Source organism: Cavia porcellus, unplaced genomic scaffold (assembly GCF_034190915.1).
Source record: "Cavia porcellus strain 051 isolate PalLab524CR breed Dunkin Hartley unplaced genomic scaffold, mCavPor4.1 scaffold_2, whole genome shotgun sequence".
Lineage (NCBI taxonomy): Eukaryota > Metazoa > Chordata > Mammalia > Rodentia > Caviidae > Cavia > Cavia porcellus.
In genome coordinates, this window is record NW_026947485.1 from 83451548 (window position 1) to 83471535 (window position 19988).

Genomic DNA, 19988 nt, shown 5'->3' on the forward strand with positions numbered 1-19988 from the left:
GTACTACAAACATGTATTAATAAACGTGAATCAATTAAATAATTCTTTTAAAACCTGAAATCAAAACACCAAAACACTAGATTTGCTTGAAAAAATTAAAGGGCTTACAATTAAGCTGGGAAATATGCAGAGCAGCCAGGGTTCTCTCCTAGAGGGGCCTGCCCCAGAGAACCTCAGCCATCCAGGCCAGCAGCCTGGAGATGGGCTCGCCAACACACCCGCAGTACAGTGTCCTGAGGAAAGACACAGCCGAGATACAGCAGAGTTTTGACATTTTTATTCACTGATCATAAATAGTCTCGGACAGCAAGGTGATTGTGAGAGATGTGCTAGCACCTGGATCATGACTGCATGGAGCCCAGTTCACCGTCACGGGCAGAAGACCGCAGGGTCTCCTCCCCGGGGTCTTCAGCTATGCGGGGGTCTTCCTTCTGATGTAGTAAGTTTATTCCTGGATCATTCTTAACAATTAAAAAATCTTAAAAGAGTGAATGTTCACAAGAAAATATCAAAGAGGATAAGAAGATTTTCAGTTCTTCTTCGAGTCTAAAAGTAAAAAGGAAGTTAGGGAAAGAAGAGGAAAGGGAAAGACAGAAGCAGTCTGTCGCACTTCTTCTTTTCCCCAGGGCGTTATATAAAAACAGAACCAGGGAAGCGTTAATGCTGCTTGAAGATGGGCTGCGTCTCTCTGATGAGCCACTCGAGAGCTTCCTGGCGGCCCTGTCTCTGTAGCTCCTTCCCAATCACATCCCTGCAAGTCGTGTGGTAACTGTTGAGCCAGTCAAGCTGCAGGGAGAGAAAAGGACACCACATTCACCACCACATTGTTACCAAAAAGCTGCACCCCCAACAGCAAGGGGCCATGCTAAGGGTAAAATCCTCTCTCCTCATTTGTGACAGGGGAAAAGGGATGGAAGGGGTTTTATCCTTATCTATATCTGCATCTGCATCTATATCTATTATCTGTATCCTTATCTACATCTATACTCCATATCCATATCTATTCCTGCAAAAATAGGTAAGACCTGGTTACATTGCTATTGGCAAAAATCCTCCCAGAAAAGTCTACTGGCTGTGGACTGGCAACAAACAGAACCAAACTTTCCTGTTGGCAAGCCATGGCTCTGGCCTTCCCTGAGTGCAATGCAACTTGGAACTAGGCATTCCTCTGGTGAGACCTCTGGACACCATACCCACAGACCATTACAAGAGACAGGGCAGGGGTCACTAAACCCACAGCTCCTGCACCCACCCACACAGACTCGTCTTTTACACTTGCTCCACTTGGGAGCGAGGGTAGATCCACCACACCTTGGATAGCTGAGAGCATCCCAGCTGAAATGCACTGAAGCTGTCCAGTCAACATGCTAAGCTTCTTGCCTCCTGTCCACTGCCACTGTGGAATAAACTAGGGTTGCCAGAGCCCGGATGAGTCTGGTGACCATAGCTGATAGATGATCTGAAACCTTTGGAGGTCAAATACAGAGCAGGGCTGAAGAGATTACAAGGAAGAAGGTGCTGATGGAACCTGGTGCCTGGGTAGGGGCTGATCCACTAGCCTTGGTGGCAAGTTTTGTGGCAGATGAAAGGTGACCTCCTTCCTGTGGGTAGAGGGCGCAGTCTAGAATGAAGCCAGTTTTGCTGAAAGGACAAGAAGCCACTTTTTCCACTGTTGATGAGATGGACCTAACTACACACCTCGCTGTAGCAAGGCCGACAAGAATGACAGTGCCACTGACGTGGCTGTAATGGACAAGCCACACGCCAATCGTGGAGGCAGTGGCACTATAAAGCAGCTGGCTCCAGGGAATCATCTGAACAGGTACCAAAGATCAGCTACGGAGTCAAGATGGACCCACAGCCCGTAAGGAGCCAAGGCAGACATCAAGGGTAAGATGGGAAATTGGCTCTGACACAGCTGAGGCCCTGATCCACACCTGTTAGAGCCTTCCTAACCCTGATGGGTGATGCGGGGTGGGGAGCATCCAAAGTGAAATGCTGTGTCTCAGCCACAAAGCCACCTGCCATCCAAGGAGCTCAGTGGTGAAGGTGGTGGCACGGGCAATCTGATTTACCTCTGGGGCCACAGAGACCCCTCAGGCCCTTTAGGATAGAGGCAGCAAGAGAGGGGGAACGTGCAGAAAACCTCAGTGGGCACTGAACAACATCCCAAGGCCCTGACAGTCAGCAACTGCCCAAATTACATCTGACCAAGGTCCTCTGCTGCCACCCAGTGACACAATGGAATACAGACCCAAGCCAAAAAATCCCTGAAGTGCTGCTAAGGACAGTCTGGGAGAGAGTAATCAGCAATGGCCAGGCATATTTACAGCCCCGCAGACAGAACCTTGTCATGGGATATTACTATGCCTTCAACAGAATAAAGCCCAGACTTACTAAATGTCACAAAGGAAAGAGACCTTATGCTAAACAGGATAATAAGTGGTACAGTGCTGTTTAGTATGTTAAATCCTGCTGCTTGCTATTATTTATGGAAACTCAATTATGATTCTCAAGATAAGCTATTATCTGCCCTATAGAGTTATTGGCTAAAATATCTCAGGGACTTGGCTACACAAGGCACAATAATGAGCCACTGGATAAGACAGATCCCACTAGTCTGTTTCCATGTACGGGGTGGACTGTGAATCTCAGGGTAACAAAACTCTTCTTCCTGCCTAGCTACCCATCCACATGTGCTATTTCCTTGACTACAGTAAAGTGGTCATGGGAGAAATACTTCTTGATTTATACACTGCATGTGCACAGAAGGGACTATGACCTAGAACTACTTGGTAGGAAGCTGTACTTGGACTGCCAAGAGTACCAAATGACTTACTGCAGAGTCCCTTGCTAAGACTGTGGAAGGTGTGCCCAAGAATCATGACAAAAGACACTCATTCCATGAGGCACAGAACTTCTAAGATTGTGGTTCCATGCATGTGTAAGCATTTTTGTTCCTTTGTACCAGGGGTGAAGAAGAACTCATAGGACTCTTCCCACTGAAAAGGCACACCTGTCACCAGACTGTGAATCTGCACAGGATCTATCTGTACGGCACCAGCAGGCCGTCAGCATTCTCTGAGTAGGAATGCTGGGCTGAACCAAGAGCACAGATGGCAGGCAGAAGTGACCAACCATAGAGAAAACCTAAGCTGGAAGGAGATGGCCTGCCTCTGTCACTCATCTATGGACAGGAGAAAATGAAGGAGGCCTCTACAGCAGCAGCAGAGCTCCTCTTCCTTCTAGTGTCTGAAGTGAGGCCCTACTAGGCCCCCAGGGGATACAGCCCTGCCTCAAGAGGCACAGGAAGGGTCCGAGGATAATGCCAGCAGCACCTTCCTACCCTACAGTACCCTGCTGTGCTAGTTCTGCTTTAGCTCCCATCAATCATCTGATTTTGTTAGGACTTATGACCCCTTCCTTTCTCTAGAATTTGCATCCTGGCTTTTGGTTTCCTGGTTTGAGAATGGTTTCATCTGTTCGGTGCTAACTGTTCCTGCCCTGTTTCTGACCTGTTTTTTTCTCAATCCTGACCACCTGCCTGATCCCTGAACCCTTACCCTAGGTAACCTGACCTGCCACCTCACCTATCTCCTGAGCCTGGGGACTTAATCTAAGATTTAAGACCTGAAATCCTCTGAGTGTGGTAAGAACCACTGTTGTGTCCAGGCTTTGAAAAGGATTTCATGACCTAAGAGCCACTATAGCAGTATTACCTCTATCCTGGTCTGTGTGAAAACTGCGCAGACAATAGATTTTGCTTCCAATTTCCTTAATGTTTCATGCAACATAAGCAAACAATCTGGCAAGTCCAGTGGCCAAGAGGCCCCACAGTCCATCTGGCTCTTTGTCGGGAAAACAAATGGCCTCATGTTTGCTAAACATGCCCTAGCGCGACTATGGAGGAACAGGGCAGCTATTTCTGCCAGAAACACAAATGGCACACAATTCCTACCCACAACCCCTAGCGCCCCAGAAGGTGGGGGAAAGGACCACATCTGTCGGGAGGCCCAAAAGTACAGACAAAGCTCCTAGATCTCCAAGTGACCTCTGACGTCCAGACTCAGCTGACCTGGACCTCGGTAAAAGGGTGCTCTTCACACCCTTAGTAACACTTCTGCCAACAAAACTTCCCCATTACCTCTTTGTCTGTAAGAGAGTCCACATCTATCATTTTGGTCTGAATTGGAACCAAAGTTAGAGGTTCAAAGGTCAGGCTTCCTCGGTTACTGAAATTATACTGCGGGAGAAGAAGAGAACAGCAGCTGTTACTCCTCTCAGCACGATGAACCACTGTGAGGGCTCTCCAGAGTGGTGCCAGAGTGGTGCCCGCTGGCAGGCATAGCTAGGCGCCAAAAAAGGAGCCAGCCGGTCACCATTTTTAACAGGCACAGGAGGGCATAAACACAGACAGCTCCACTTCCAGCCCTGTGCCATCAAGGACAGTCAAGCAAGGGGCTAAGTGGCTCCTTGCAGCCAATCCGCAGATTAATGTCTGCTGCAACGGACAAAGCAGGAGCAAGGTATGGGTCATCTGTGCTCAAGGCATTTCTTACTGCTGGGCTAACGCCCCCAAAAATCTAATTTTAAGTCATCTGTATGGCCTGCCTTAACTCAGCCAGGCCCATCAAGGGGTAACAATTGTCCACCAGACCACCAGAGCAAGCTGGTCTCTGTTCACTGCAGCCTCAGAAGCGAGGCAGTAGGCCACGTTGAAACACAGTGACTCCCAGGAGCAGACAGCAAATCCCTGAGGGTAACTTCCTTGCATTCTTCCTTGTAAGCATTTATTTCCCTTTTGGTAATTACATCACCAAAAGGAAAGAAACAAACAGATCTTTTAGGAAAAATCTTGTACTGAAAACTTGGCAGCCTTTTGGAAAAGAGGGTAGAGCACCTTTCTTGTATGCCCTGTGAAGCCTGAGCCATGATGTAACTCAGGATTCCCAAATGCTACCTGACAGAAATCACCTGGGGAATGTAATAAAACTACTCCTTGCAAGACCCTGCCCTGATTCAGAGCCTGGCAGGGCACGGGAACTAGCCACTTGACCAAGCAGAGGGAACTGTAGGACAGTAAGTCACCTCCAATAAACTCGGATGTTCAAATGACACCAGGCAGGGCCACTCTGAGATTCCCTGAGTCCCAGGTCTGGGTCCCAGTTCACTAAGAATTTTCCCTCCAGCTATGCAGGGAAGAAGAGTATCAGCAAAGGCCCTGGTACCTGGCAAAGAGAGCTTCATTTTGGACCCAGGATGGCACATTCTTAACCCCCACTTTCCCACAATAAGGAACAGTTATTTTTAAGCAAATAAATACTTACCTTGGTCTTCACAGGAACTACCAGGACAACATTCTCAATGCGAATTCCAAAAGCTCCATCTTCATAATACCCTGGCTCTAAAACAAACAAACCCCAAAATAAGCAGCAGCCAGATTCCTGGAATGAGCACCCCCCCCCCAAAGAAGAGAAAACAGGTGAAAGGCCCATCCTATCCAATGTAAGAGCCCAGCAATACCACATCCCTCACATCACCACTCTTTTAGGCACTAGGGGTGCCTTCAGAAGGACAGGCTCTGAAACCCTGAGAACTAGCTATGGTGTAGGCAGTACAGTAACAGAGGACCTGCTAAATAAACTGCACCATATATCCACAGGGCACAATGATGTAGACAGACATTAAGTTTATTTACAGTGATTTGGCAATGGCAAAGGTAAAGGTAATATACTTAAAAAGCAGAATACAATATGTCCAGTTCAATCTGAATGATAAAAACAAATCAAAAAGTTTATTATTAATTCAAGGTGACAGGAAGGAGAAATCGTTGCCAATTTCCTTTAAAATCATTAAGTACAAGAAACAACAAGTGTCCTAGGCCCTCTATGTGACAGTGACCTACCATCAGTGACAATCATGCCTGCCTCCAAAGGCTCATCAGAGAACGTTTTATAACTGATGCCACAAGGACCCTCATGAACATTTAGAAAAGACCCAACACCGTGTCCTGTTCCATGCAGGTAATCCAGGCCAGAATCCCATAAAGCTGAACGGGCAAAGGAGTCTAGAAGATGGCCTGAAAGACACACAAAGAGCCACTGAAGAATTCTGTGTAGCACTGTAGAGATTAGATTTATCACATTTGGCTTCAGGAGGTGAAATACAAACACCAGGGTAAAAGTTTCTAGTGAGTTCAGACTTCAGCCTAGCACCAGGTAGAACTTTCTAACAATCAGAAGAAGCCAAGGAGAACTCAGCCTGCAGCTGGGGAGGAGTCATTTGTCCTGGATGGTGGTAAAGGCACAGAACCCTCGTGCTGGTTAAGACTGCACAAGGCGACACATTCCTTTCCTATCTCTGTGGCCCTAAAGTTTCAGTGTGACCTGAGACTCAAACCAAACTACCAGCAGCCAGGAGGTGCAGGGGGATGAGCACACAGCCACACAACCACGCACAGACTATGCTCCATCCACCAGTCACCAGGAGAGAAGGACAGACCTCAATTACTCCAGGGTCAGCAAAGGAGGCACTGCTCCATGCCCAAAGGCAGGCAGGAGGCGAGCCCAACTTCCAGTCAGGTCCTGAGGCTTCGTGCTTGGTTGGCCCACTCCTGCAAGCCACCTGCATGTGTCACCCAATTCATACATAGTGAAAAGGGTGATAGCTGACCCCAGGCCCAATCCTAAAACTGCCTTCCTGGGTGGGGCCCTCTGAGCCCAGTCAGTGGGTGCAGCAGACTCACTCATGCAGCTCCTACACTCCTGGGGCTGAAGTGGGCTATCCAGCAAGGAAAGGCCATGCTGTTCTACTGATATTTAGACATGTTCAACTCCTGAACATGTGATGGAAGGAACCACCTACCTTTGGTACCAGTCGGGAAAATGGCTGCACTCACAGCTATGTGGCCTTTGAGGACATATGTGAAGCATTCCTGCCGAAGAAAACCCAGGGGGCACATTACACAAGGGAACGGATTTTAATCCTGTAGTTTTCAGAAAACTCTGCCTGTTAAAGTTTGTAACATTACCACAAAAAAAAAGTCAGAGTAAAGAGAAAAAACAATCTTGAAGATAGTAAGTCTGACCATGGACCAATTTTCCAGAAAAGCTTAAAGTTAGTAAAAGACCAATGACAAAAAGATGTCCCTACAGGACTTAACTACACAATAACATTCTGACATACTCTGTGTCATGTGAGGCTCAAGGGGATCAGAAAATACAGTAAAAGCACAAATGAGCCTGGCGGTAATGGTGCCAAGTGCTCTACAACAACCCCACTGCTCCTGAGGGAGGCACCACTGCTACCCACATGCACAGAGGGCCAAGAGGCAGGGCTAGGGCACGCAATTCCTAGGGCCAGGATCTGACCCCAGAGCCAGGCTCCCCACTGCCAGGCCATCCTCCTGGACCATCCCCACTGCCTGGACAAGAAAAGTGCTCCTTGGGAGGTTCAGGAGCAGAAGCCAGACTCAAATCCACTCTCCTCAGTCTTTCCAGGGTGCCTTCCATAGCGAAGAGTCACATTAAAGGGATACTGGACCTGAGGCCCAGTCTTATGCTGTGCTGGTCCCTACGAACAGACACACAGGTACCAGGATGGCGATCTGCACCCTGAAGGCCCTCTTCCCAGGAAACCTTTCCAAAGGAGCTCCCTCGGACAGACAATGCCACACAGAGGCCCAGCCAACATTGCCTCCAATAACTGAATCAGAAAACAGATGAGCCTGACACCACAAAATGAGTGATTTTACCAGCCCACATGTAACGTTCATTCGTTCACACAATCCCTTTCCAGAAAAGCCAAGCTCTTCTTCAGAAACCAAAGAGGACCTCTTGAGTCTCTCTTAAGGTTTTGCCTTCTGACCTTCTCATAGGCTGTAGGGGTCCCAAAATGCATGGTTCGTGTCACATCAGTGGTTCCATCCCTTTCAAAAACAGAAAAGAACAAATTACGGTTCAGAGTAAGTTTCTTCTCAAGTCTGAGGCAGGAGACTATGTGGAGAAATCCCATTACATACCTGCCTTACAAAGTTAAATATAGAATTAGTGAGCCAGCAATTCCACCCTAGGTTATACCCAAGAGAATGGAAAGCTGCACTGCGAACCTGCAGTAATTATAGTCAAGTATAATTTTGATAAAAATAAATAACATTAAAGAGAGGCAAAAAATGAAAACAAATTTACACATCAATGTTCACCACATTCACAGAGAAATCTCGTGGATGGATAAACAAAATGAGGTATAAACATACAGTGGAATATTACTGAACCATGTAAAGGAATGAAGTACTGATACATGCCACCGTGAACTTGGAAAACATTATGCTAGGCCAGGGATTTAGCTCAACAGCATAAGCACCTGCCTGGCAAGTGCAAGGTCGTGAGTTTGATCCCCGGTACCAAAAAAAAAAGAGAAAACATTAAGCTAAGTGAAAAAGGGCAGATGCAAAACATCCTATATTGAATCATTCGACTTCTACGAGATATCTGGAAAAGGTGTATCCATAGAGACAGAAAGTAGAGTAGCGGTTCTCTAGGGTAGAGGAAAAAGGGGACTAAGTGCTGTTGAGTATGAGTGTCCTAGGGTGATGACAATTTTCTAAAACTAGTTGCGGTGGTAGTTTCACAACTCTGCATGCACAAAACTATTAATTTATATTTTGACTGAATCACATACTACATGAATTATATCTCAATAAAGATGTTATTAAAACGAGACAAAATGTGAATGCAAAAATGGTTTGATAAAGCAGGAATGAAGCGAGGACTCTTCCAGGAGAGACACCACCACTGTGTTGTGAAGGAGAGGGGGGAGAACAAAGTACACAGAAGCCTCGGGCTAAAAGAACAGGGCCAACATCTGTTTCTCATAATTAGGAAAGCAAGATGGTTACTGGACAAAGACAATAAAAACACCCAAGCGCATCTCCCAGCACGCCCTCACTCATACTCCTGATACAGAAATGGCAACTTCTAGCCATTTATACCAGAATGCCAGTACCCAGTGCCCAGGACACCAGGACCCCTCAGCCCTAGGGTGCTTCCGACCCAAGTGTACTGGTAACTGGCTGAGCCCTCTACACCCGGCTCTGCCTTGGCTGTGGTGCCAACCACAGCAGGAAGGGGCCCCTCGAAGCCCTGGCCCACTCCCTCGGGGCGGACAGCTCGCCTCTGGGACAGCACGCGCACGAGCAGCTGACAGTGGAAGTAGCGAGACCAGACAGAAGTTCGGTTCAGGGGCAGTCCTCACTCCAGTCACTCGTTAGGAATTAACCCTCCCTGCACACAGCTGGGGCAGCCGCAAGCACAGGGAGCTGGCAGGCAGTTTTATGGGCTGGGACAGAACACTTCCCAAAGGTTCCCAAAGCTTTTTTTATTTCAGGGAATTTATTTAGTACTTTAACAACTGCCAGCCAAGGATGAAAACATTCTATCAGTCTTCTGTGGGAACAGAGTGACAACAGGGGTGCAAAGAAGGATGAGAAAGAAACAGTTCTCCCTCCCTCTGCGGCCAGCACAGACAGTGATTAGCAAGGTCACTCCCAGTGAGTCCCCACTCTGCCCGGAGCACAGAGTCCAGCCCCACAGCGCCGGGTCCACTTACTTGTACTGAGCGCCTGAGTCGATGAGGTACACTTCATCCAGGGACAGGGTCCTGTTTGTCTCAGGGACCGGCCTAAGAGAGTTAATTAAAAATTAATTATTCCACAAACATACACATTCAGTGAATCCAAGAGGAAAGCATACAAGAGTCTTGGGCTCTTCCTGAAACTTATTTAAATCTGAAATTGTATCCAAAAAAAAGTGAAAGCCAGGAAATTAATTGTTCCACTTAGCATTATACATCTGCTATTCAGAGACTGTCAACCTATCTCCTCAACTAAATAAAGCACTCAAAGGAAGAAAGAATAACACATCCCTTTATATCTACCTACCTCTGTCCCTGGAACAAAATGGGTGTTCAAGAAATAACTGTGAAAGTCATGAAAATGAGCATCCACTGAAGCACAGGACCAATGCCGAATTCCAGAACGGAGACAGGAGCAGGCCGGCGTCACCTCAGCCTTGCTATGCAGTCTCCAGAGATCCTGTCCCTGCCTCAGCTTCCAGCCCCTCCATCGGTCAGAGTCCTCACATGCCTCACCGCTTACTCCTGCCATGTGGTGCCAGGAGTGGCACAGGACACACAGGGGCAAATGGACAGGATTAGGATACTCTCATGCTGGAGCATCTTTTCAAATGAGCGTATGTATTTTTAAAAAGTGACCCACTTTCCCCAGTTTCTCCACTTTCTAGACATCACCAGGGTGCTGTGAAACATCCAAAGGCATGGAAGACAGCATCAAATCTCTGCCCTGCAGGTACCACCCTCTCTCCAGCAATATATAAATAAGCCAGTGGTCGCACAAGCTGAACAGCTACAAAGAGAACCACACACAGGCCCAGTCTCCAGTGCTCTAGTTTCAACAGCCTGCAAGGAAGAAACACTAATGGAGAAGCAAATTTCTGGTCCCTGGATTAGAAAACTGTTAATGCTTTAATCATACGAAAGACTCCAGGAAATGCATTATCTAAGTTCCAGTAAAGCCCCTCTGATAGTCCCGTGTTGGAACAGAGGTATTGTGTGGGAACTGTACATGCTGGCTACGTCCCACACTCAGCTACAAAATCTGCCCTAAGACTGAAAGTTCTAAAAGCAATTATTTTATTGTAAAAGGAGGGAAATTGTGCGGAAATACTGCTCAGAGAGACAAAGTATTCTTTCTCTGGCTGTGCACACCACAGATGGGGAGACTCAGAGCCCCAGGTTCCCAGTGCAAAGTGGAACAGGTGAGCCTGGCTAAGCTGACGCTGAAGCCTAATGGCCACACCTCATTACTCTTCCCGTATCTCCACAGGCAGATCTGCCTGCCAGGCCTAGGAAGCTCTACCCAAAACTCAGATACCCCATACCTAGTGGTAAATGTTTTTGAAATGGAAGTGACAGAGCTCAGAAGATGCATGGACTGGTACATCAAGGTGACTGCTACTACCAGAAAATAAAAACACTCAAAGATTCTGCTATCAAGATGCAAAGGCTAGTGGTAGTTTCCGAAGCCTCAGAAAGAAAATAGAGACAAGCATTTGATTTGTGCAAAATGCCCCACTAAGCCTAGGTGGGAACTCCCAAGCAGAGGCTTGGGGAATTCAGAAAAAAACAGATAAGCCAGTGATGGCGGCTGAGGCAGGAGGATCACCAGGAGGTCAAGAGCAGCCTGAACTACATAATGTGACTGTCTCAAAAAGGAAAGAAGGGGCAAAGGATATAGCTCCGTGGCATAGCACCTGGCAAGCACATGGTCATGAGTTGATCTCCAGTACCAAAAAAAAAAAGAAGAAAGAAAGAAGAAAAGAGAAGAAAAAAACAGGTCTGGGAGGTCTAATTTTAGTCTCACAAACACAGAGTGGGCACAGGGCTCTGGTAAAGTAATGTCTCTCCCCTGCTCAGGCTCCTATGCAGAAGCAGCAGCCAAGCCAGGCGCGGGTCCTCCGCATGCCTTACGCATAGTGAATGATGGCGCCATTGGGTCCTGTGCTGGAAATGGTGGGGAAGCTCAAGTCCACGAAGTCAGCTTGCTGCCTGCAACAGACGCACAGTAAACAGAACCGGTTAAGGTCTTGAACATTCTGGCAACCAGGGCCCTTACAGACGGCTTTGATTCTCAGAGAAACCTGCAGGAGGTGCACAGGCTCTACACCCACTCCTTACCTGCGGTATTCCTCTGCTTTGTCAGCCGCTGAGATCTCTGTCACACCACCTTTGGGAACCTATAAGAAAAACACGTGCAAATCATCTGGTGAGATAAGTGCACATGTGTTTCACACATGACAGAGGAATACATTAAAAGCCTGCTTTCTCCCCACGCCCCATAGCTCAACTGCCCAGCCTACGGGAGGCACCTTATGTCTCCTCTTTAACTGGGAGGGAACTTCCAAAGGCTCATCAAATATACCTAAAATAGAAGAGTTCTTATTTTTTAATTTTTCATTCTACTATTTTGTCACAATACTGTATGCTCAAACCTTCCAAACAATGCATCTAAGTTTAAAAATTCAAAACTCTCACTTCTTAGGAAATCCTTAAGAAAATTTTCCTAAAGTAATAACCAGGATAAATGTAAAGATACATTGCAGGATTACTGATAATAAAAAAAATTTTCAAATTAAAAAACTGCAAGAATCAAAAATAGAAATGGGTAAGTAAATCAGTCTAGCCAACTGAATCCTTTCTTAGGGCCTCAAAACACATGGAAAATGCTAACATTATGAGCCTATACAAATAAAATACAAAATCATTCTAAATATCAAGAGACATATAAAAATGATTTATGTTTTGAAAAATGATTCATGTGGGTGAACAAATATGGCAGGAAATATGGTGAGAAAGTAATTAACAGCAGTGGAAATAATGATGATAATTCCTCTTTCCAATGAAAGAAGGCATAAAATACTTAAAGGGAACATGACACTGTTTAATAATCACACAAAGAAACCACTCTCTTGTCAACTACAGGAATAAAGAGGCAAAAAATAAAGGGCCAAGAATCAATTTAATATATAAAAAGCTTTGTAGCTTAAAGTTCAAAATGTACTCACAGGTCCTTTACTTCAAATACAATCAGGTTGCCTATAATAATGTTAGAAGGGTCATTTTTCTTTATAATAAAATTCCACATCATCATGACTTCCTTACCCAAAAGGATTCACTGTTAAGGAATATCTTTCTTCTTCTTCACTACTATGGTATTTTCTATAATTGAAGAATTTTTAAATATATGTAGGCACACCAAAGTTACCGAAAGAGCTACCATGAGAAAGCATTAAAGTTAGATCAAGGATTGAACTGCACAGTCAGCAGAGCCTGGAGGAGACCACAGTTACAATTACATGTAGATATTTAAGAATTAATGGGTTCAATGAAGACTTAAGAACCAACCTCTTTCTCCAGCCAGTTGAAGAGTTCACAGAGGGCAACAGCATCTTTAACCTGCTCAAAAAAAGAGACACGCGTTCAAGGCCATCCTGCACTAACAGTCAGACCCTTTCTCAAACAAACACACAAATAAACAAACAAAAAACAGAGACATTTTTAAGTTATTACTGACAGTTACATGGCCAGTTTCAAAGCCCAGTCCTGAGAGGGCTGCACGTACAGTAGCACGAGCCACCAGCAACCAGCGCTTTACTTGAGGACATTTCCTGGAAGCCGATTTGTGATAACTCCCATTGTCAGAGAGTGGGCTCGTCTGCTCCTGAGCAGGTGCGGCACAGTCAGGAAGGGCAGGAGCATGGAGAAGGTGAGCTGAACTCCTGCCCTACAGAGACCAGGAAAGACCTGCTGCTGCCAGAAGCTGTCGCTGGGCCCAGTCTTTCTAGATTCATCCTTTGCCTGCAAACACAATCCGGCCCTTGGTTTTCATCATCACCCCATGTTCGTCTTCTGCATCAGCAGTCCCCTGCCTTTTTGGCACCTGTGACTGGTTTCATGGAAGAGTGTTTCCGTGGACAGAGTTTGGGAGGGAAGGATGGTTTCCAGGATGATTCAAAGGAGAGTACAACCCAGACCCCTTGTGTGCTCCGGTGAGAATCTAACGCTGCGCTGATGCGATGGGAGGCAGAGCTCAGGCAGCAGTACGAGCCATGCATGAGAGCAGCTGCAGATACCGATGAAGCTCGCCTGCCATTCACACGTGGCCTGGTTCCCAGCAGGCTATGGACCAGCACCAATCTGTGTTCTAGGGGTTAAGGCTCCTGCTCTATACCAGTCTTTTTCTGTCTTACGCACTATATACTTGTAAAGATCTAATCCATCAAGTTTTTTGTTCTTGTTTTCTGGGTTTTTTAAATTTTGTTTTGCTTTTTGAGACAGGATTTTACTACATTGTCCAGGCTGGCCTCAAGGCTGGGATCCTCTTGCCTCAGCTTCTCAAACAGCTAGAATTACAGTAATGTGCCACCTCAGCTCCCCATCAAATATTTTTTTTCATTCTCTCATTGACTCTGGAAAGCCAGGAAGATCAAGGCTCAGGGAGAGCCCAGCCTTCTTCTCTGCACAGGTCAGGTAGCAGGTAAGGGAGCTGGACCTCGTGACATCTTTCATCCTGCCTTCTATACTGGCTACTGTACTCACATGAGCCCGCCTCATGCCTTCCGACTCAGCCGAGTTCTTCACAGCTTTGGCAATGCAGATAGGGGTGTAAGGCATACAGCAGCGATGATCCTGGGGGCAAAGGGCAGGAGAATGGGAAACAAGGCCACTCCACCCACCCCAGACCACAGCAGCCACCTCTCTGTCCAGCAAAATGCATCTAAAACAAATATCATAAAGAGCTCCCAGTTGGCACCCACACACTGCCCTCTAGGGCCTGGAAGACTTCCCCTTTTAGCTGATGACTCCAACCATGACGAAAGGGGCTTGAGTTCACTGAAAACAGTAAGCACCTCAAACAAGGCCTCTGGGATTGCTTTCCAGAGGCTGTGGTCAGAGTCCACAGGCCACTGGGAACCTGGCCAAAATGGCCCCCTCCTGTGGCATAAAGGAGGCTCTGAGGCCTGACGAGGGAGTTCTGCTCTCTCCCTTCCCTTTCGGTGATCAAGCCTCAGCTACTGCTAAGGGACTGATTCCCCAGGGCTGGGGAGACACAAGTGAGACTCCAGCCTGTTTAACGGCAGGGGGCTCAGTGCAGTGGGTACTCGTGTAGAGCTTCTCCAGCTGCTTTCACACGCACTTCATGCAGCAGGGAAGGCCAGAGTGAGCCCTACTTGCTTTACGGAAGTAAAGTGGTCACTCACAGTATGACAGTGCCAAAGACACAATGACATCCCAGGTCCAGAGACCCAGGCCCAGGTCCTTCCTAGGACGGTCCACTGCTCGATGGCAAAACGGGCACTGCTCAACTTCCCAAAGGCCATTTGGCCACCAGAGGCCCATGTCCCACAGTCCCTCAGTCTCCCAAAACAGTGTTGCACAATGCTAGAACAGGAAAGAGCTGTCTGAGCTTAGGCCAGAGCAGATTACCAACCTTGGGGATGGCCTCGCTCACAGCGTAGCTGGCCTTGTCGCTGACCCACACCTTCTCTCTTGGGGAGAGACAGGCACATAGGGCCTTGAGCTCACACAGGATGGACTTGTAAGGGAGCACCTGGATTCTATATTCAGCCTCCAGGCCCAAGTCGAGAAGCAGGTGCTCTTTCACACTGGGGGCATCTATGCGGTCTCCATCAATGAAAAGCCTGTAGGGACCAGCAGTGGGCAGCAAGAAAAAAAGCAGACACACAGGCTTACACATCAGGCTCTGCCTCTGGGAACCAGTTCTGAGCAGCTCTGCCTCCCTCCTCCAACGCCTTCCCAAATCCTGCCCTCCAAACTGTGTTCCTTGTGCCCATGTTTGTTGTCATCCTCCATCAAACCCCTCAAGCCAGAAACCTGGGCACTGCTCCCGTACGCCCCTTTTCCCCTCCCCCATCAAGACCCTGGCACCTGGAACCAAACCTCCATCCCATCTGTCACGCTGTCCACATCCCCACTTATTCACCACCCAGGCAGGGGCAGACACCACCTCTCAGCCTTCAAGTCTTGCCCAATTTATCCTATTTTCAGTCATAACATCTTCTATAATTCACAAGACAGACCGTGGGTCCCCTCTGAGCAGTTTACTCAGTAGCTCTGCACCATTCTTAGGATAAGAGCCCAAGTTCCTAGGCCTGGCGAGGTGAGCTGTGACCTGCTCACCTTCTGGCCTTTCACTTTGGCTCTGACCACAGTGAACCTCTCCACATCCCCCACACATGGCTCTCTCCAGCCCAGAGCCTCTGCAAATGTTCCTCCTTGTGTGCAGGTCACACTGCCACTCCTCCTCGCCCCAGCACTAACCTAGCTTCAGTGTTACTTTCCCCAGGAGTCTCCTCTAAGCCCCAAATCTAGGTTAGGCCCCTCCCACAGCCCCTGTACCAGTTCCCTGATGGCTGGTACCCACTTATGTGCCCAAATCCACTGGGAAAGGAAGATACTTATGTCCCCAACTCTAGCCCAGTCCTCCTTCTGTGTCATTCACCCTCGCACCTAATACAGGCCCCCAAGCACATGACCAGACACACAATAAATGTGTTGTCAGACTCAGTACAGCCATCCAAAAGAAGAACAAAGACAGGAAGGCTGCAAACAATGCCTTGAACAAATACACTAAGAATTCAACAGAGCACAGTTGGGCGGGGGTGGAAGATGTCCCCATATATTATTTAACCTTCAGAAGGACAGGATTTATTTGCATTATAGACCCAGAATTGCATAAATGAGCGCATACATATATATATATATATATATATGTATCTGCTAGAAAACATGGAACCAAATACGTGGCCTGAATAAGACCTTGCAGCAGAATTTTGTGAACTAATATCACTCGAGCTTTATCTGAATGTCCTTGCTTAGTTATCTTTAATTTCATGGTACTATAAATAGTCATTTGAGGGGTTAAAAGAGAGACAAGATAAAAATAAACATCTACCATTAAGGCAGACAGAAGGGAACAGGAGGAAGGACAGGAAAAGGAAGTCCATCAGGGAAACACCAGGCAGTGACTGCTGAGTAGGGACAGAAAGGGGAGCCTGGGGCTCCAAAGGGCTGTGGGAAAGGAAGTCCAGTTTGAGGGGCAAGGTAAACACTCACATGATCGTCTCTAGTCCTATGATTGCATACGAGAAAAACACTGGGTTGTGTTCCACGTCTGATCCTCGAAGATTGAACAGCCCTAAAAAAAAAAAAAAAGAAAAATCCTGTCATCTGACTGGCTCTAGAGTCAAGTTTCAAGGGGTAATTTTGGGGGAGGGAACAGCTTCACTTAGGAATCCAGCTACTATCAAAGGATTTCCTGGCACCTCTCAGATAAGCAAGGAACCTTATCGGCCATTCACTTCTGAGCTGCAACTGCTGGTGTCCGCCACCTGATGGCACCAGAACTGTTTCTTACACCGCCACATCACTGTTCCACAAGGGAACGGAATTCTTAGAAACATGAGAAATGCCCCCACCCCAAACGAGGACTCCAGGACTCGAAATGACCTGCCCAGCAAGGACCCACCAGGCCTGGCTTTGCTGACGCATACTTCTAACACTCCCACACAAAGGAGAGACACGCACTCTCTCCTTTCCTTTCTGAGGGGACCGAGCCTGGGTCAGAAAAACAGACTCACACACTAGGGATCCCAAATGAGAACCCCTTGGAGCCCTATCAAAGAAGGGTCATGAGGCTGTGGCCGAGTGAAAATGGACCCTATGCCCGCCAGTCCGCGCCCCTCCACCAGCAGGATGGAAGGCCCCGGTGCTCAGGGTCCAGTGAGGTCACTAACATTTGAGAAACCCGAGAAACAAGTAGCGAGAACAGCTCTGGTCCCAGCTCCCAGCTCCTAGGCGACTGCTCTCAGGAGGATCAGAGGCTAAAAAGCCCAGCTCAAAGAGCTGCCTCTTTTAAAAGAATGTTTCTCAATGTAAAGCAGGGAGGCAATGTTTTTAACCTCCTACACCAGCATTTTAAAAAACATACCTCGGGCTGGCACACATACTTTCCAACCCCTAACACCACCCTTAAAGCCAGCCAGAAGCAGGAAGACAGAAATTTTCAGAAACTTAAGACATGGATTCAGGAACCAAGATTTTGGTACAGCATTATAATATGCCATGAGAAGACTAGAAATAACCCAAGGGCACACACAGGGAAATAAATAGTTCAGTAAACTGTGATGTTAACAGTTGATCGAATATTTAAGTTAAAATTACACTCATACACTGAGTTTTAAAAATCAGGCTACAAAATGATACATGCATAGAAACACTAAATATCATCACTGGCTAAAAAGAGTATAGATTTTTTTGTTTGTTTTTTGGTTTTTGTTTTTGTTTTTTTGTCTTTTTCATTTTTATCGGTACCGGGGATCGAACTCACAACTGCCTGCTTGCAAGGCAGGCGCTTATGCCACTGAGCTAAATCTCCAGCCCCCATAGATGTTATTTTTAATTCCTTATACTTCCTCTACATTTTCCAAAGTGAGAATATGTTTCTCTTACACTAAAAGGCAGAACATTGAGTTACCAAGCTAATCAGGGATATAAATCACTGATTTGTCACTGACAAAGTTTCGAGGATGGAGAAGATGTGGACTAAGGGGCCAAGACACTGTGCAGGAATCTCTTTCAGCATGAGAAAGGCAAAGCATAAAATAGTGCCTCTTCTCAGTTGCTCTGGACCAAATCCAATTAGAAAATGGGAGACAGAAAAAGAAGTGTCAACCAGATTCCTTCAGATTCCAGAAAATAATACAGTCTAAACAATCTGCATGGGGATGGTTTAAAATCTAAAGATTGAGAAACTGCTCAAAGGACTTAGAGAAGAACTTTCAGTTCCTGAGTTTTCTGAGGTAGAAGTGATTCTAGAACATTCTTACTGTGAAGACTTTGGAAAAGTATAGGAAAAAAATACTTTCCACAATCTCTTTTATACCTGTAGGGAGGCTGACAGAAAATTTTTGAAAGAAACACACTTTTTAGGAGAGCCCCAGTCCTGAGAGACAGGCCAGAGGTAAACATCACCCATGGGCCACCCTGAGTCCCCGCTGTTAGCAATGCTTTGTGCAAGGCTACGCTTCCTCCCCCACTCCCATCAGCTCTTTCCCCTGCCTCCTAATCGCATCTCCTATACCCACTCGGTGACATGGTCTTTTGCTTACTCCCTGGCCACTCAGAAAGCTGAACGACAGGGACATATGGATTCTCAACCCGTAAAACCAGAGCACTCACATGCAATCTCATCCAGGGCGGTGACCACAAACCACGCAACATTCCTCTCAGCCATTTTCAGCCGAATGTCTGCCACCTTCTCCTTCCAAGAGATGCCTGCAAGAAAGCAGCAAGAGCCAACTGAAAAAACCCCACCACAAATGCTTCTGTAGCACCAAGCCTTACACTGCTTACACAGGCAGGAGGCCAAGATTCAAGCCCTAGGCGAGATGAGACAGCCACCTGACTGGCATGAGCCCTACCTAACTGCCTCATCCACAAAATTTACTAGTCACCCTACCGATGCCTAGGTAGGCACCCAGCCTCATCAGGAGCAGGTATCCGTAATGGACTATCTTGGTCACTGCAGTCACAGCTCTGGACTAGACCCAATCCCTTCCTCATGGGATTTATAAGCCAGAAAAGAAGACAGACACACCAGCAATTAATTACCCAACTGTTTGAAGCCTGAGGCCGTAAGAGAAGCAAAGGGAGCTATGTGAACACACTACCCAGCAGAGAGAGCTCACACGAGTCTCAAAAAGTCAGAATATCACTTTATACCACTTAGGCTACAAGACTTGTTTGCAGGGCTAAGACTAAGGAATTCTCTGTGGCCTGACTCATGTTGGTGCCACTTTCAAATCATACTTGTTCTGTCACACAGCCAAATCTTTGCTGCTGCTCCCCAAACGGAACTCACCCCATCATCCCATCACAGTGGCATTCAGGACTCAGTGGGAACAAGGAAGGCACCTAGCACAGCGTCCTGCACATAGTAGGCACACAAACGTTTGCAGAACAAAAAGCTGTATCAGCAATATTTGCTTTCCCCTCTCTTACAGCCATAAGAGTGCCCAATACTGCCTCTGCTTGAGCCAAAAAATTCAAACCGTGTTGATAGAAAATCCTCAGGTGACCTAGATCACTTACTGAACTCATCCTCCCCAACACACAGTACCCTCTGGCAAGGGTGTCACACAGGAAAGCGAGCCGTGAGCTACCCACAACCAAGGGCTGCTTTGAAGATCAGCTCGGGAATGCTGTTACTGCTGCTGAAAACTTGGCAGAGAGTCTGGGCTGTAATGCATTCTTCCCAGGACCCCTCTGGGCAATCTGCCTGCATTCCAGACATCCCCCATCCACCTTTGTTTGCACAGCAGCAAGGCTCCTTT

At 47.0% G+C, this 19988-nt stretch overlaps 1 protein-coding gene across 7 annotated transcripts in view; it reads right to left on the reverse strand.

The window, feature by feature from the left end:
* Window positions 1–262: 262 nt before the first annotated feature.
* The window catches only part of Xpnpep1 (X-prolyl aminopeptidase 1), a 62320-nt gene continuing 42594 nt past the window's right edge, over window positions 263–19988 (reverse strand). For 5 of the 7 annotated variants that reach the window (XM_003475215.5, XM_013158361.3, XM_005005974.4 and 2 more), the window contains 14 exons: window positions 18835–18930; window positions 16711–16792; window positions 15065–15275; window positions 14173–14262; window positions 12979–13029; window positions 11752–11810; window positions 11545–11622; window positions 9607–9678; window positions 7867–7927; window positions 6865–6934; window positions 5906–6079; window positions 5328–5404; window positions 4145–4243; window positions 263–786 (listed from right to left, as the gene is read on the reverse strand). In XM_003475215.5, the coding sequence (XP_003475263.2) occupies window positions 658–786; window positions 4145–4243; window positions 5328–5404; window positions 5906–6079; window positions 6865–6934; window positions 7867–7927; window positions 9607–9678; window positions 11545–11622; window positions 11752–11810; window positions 12979–13029; window positions 14173–14262; window positions 15065–15275; window positions 16711–16792; window positions 18835–18930 (1349 nt within the window). In that variant the 3' untranslated portion in view covers window positions 263–657. The remainder of the gene's footprint in view (window positions 787–4144; window positions 4244–5327; window positions 5405–5905; window positions 6080–6864; window positions 6935–7866; window positions 7928–9606; window positions 9679–11544; window positions 11623–11751; window positions 11811–12978; window positions 13030–14172; window positions 14263–15064; window positions 15276–16710; window positions 16793–18834; window positions 18931–19988) is intronic. The other 2 variants (XM_063244680.1, XM_063244681.1) reach the window with 2 other exon arrangements.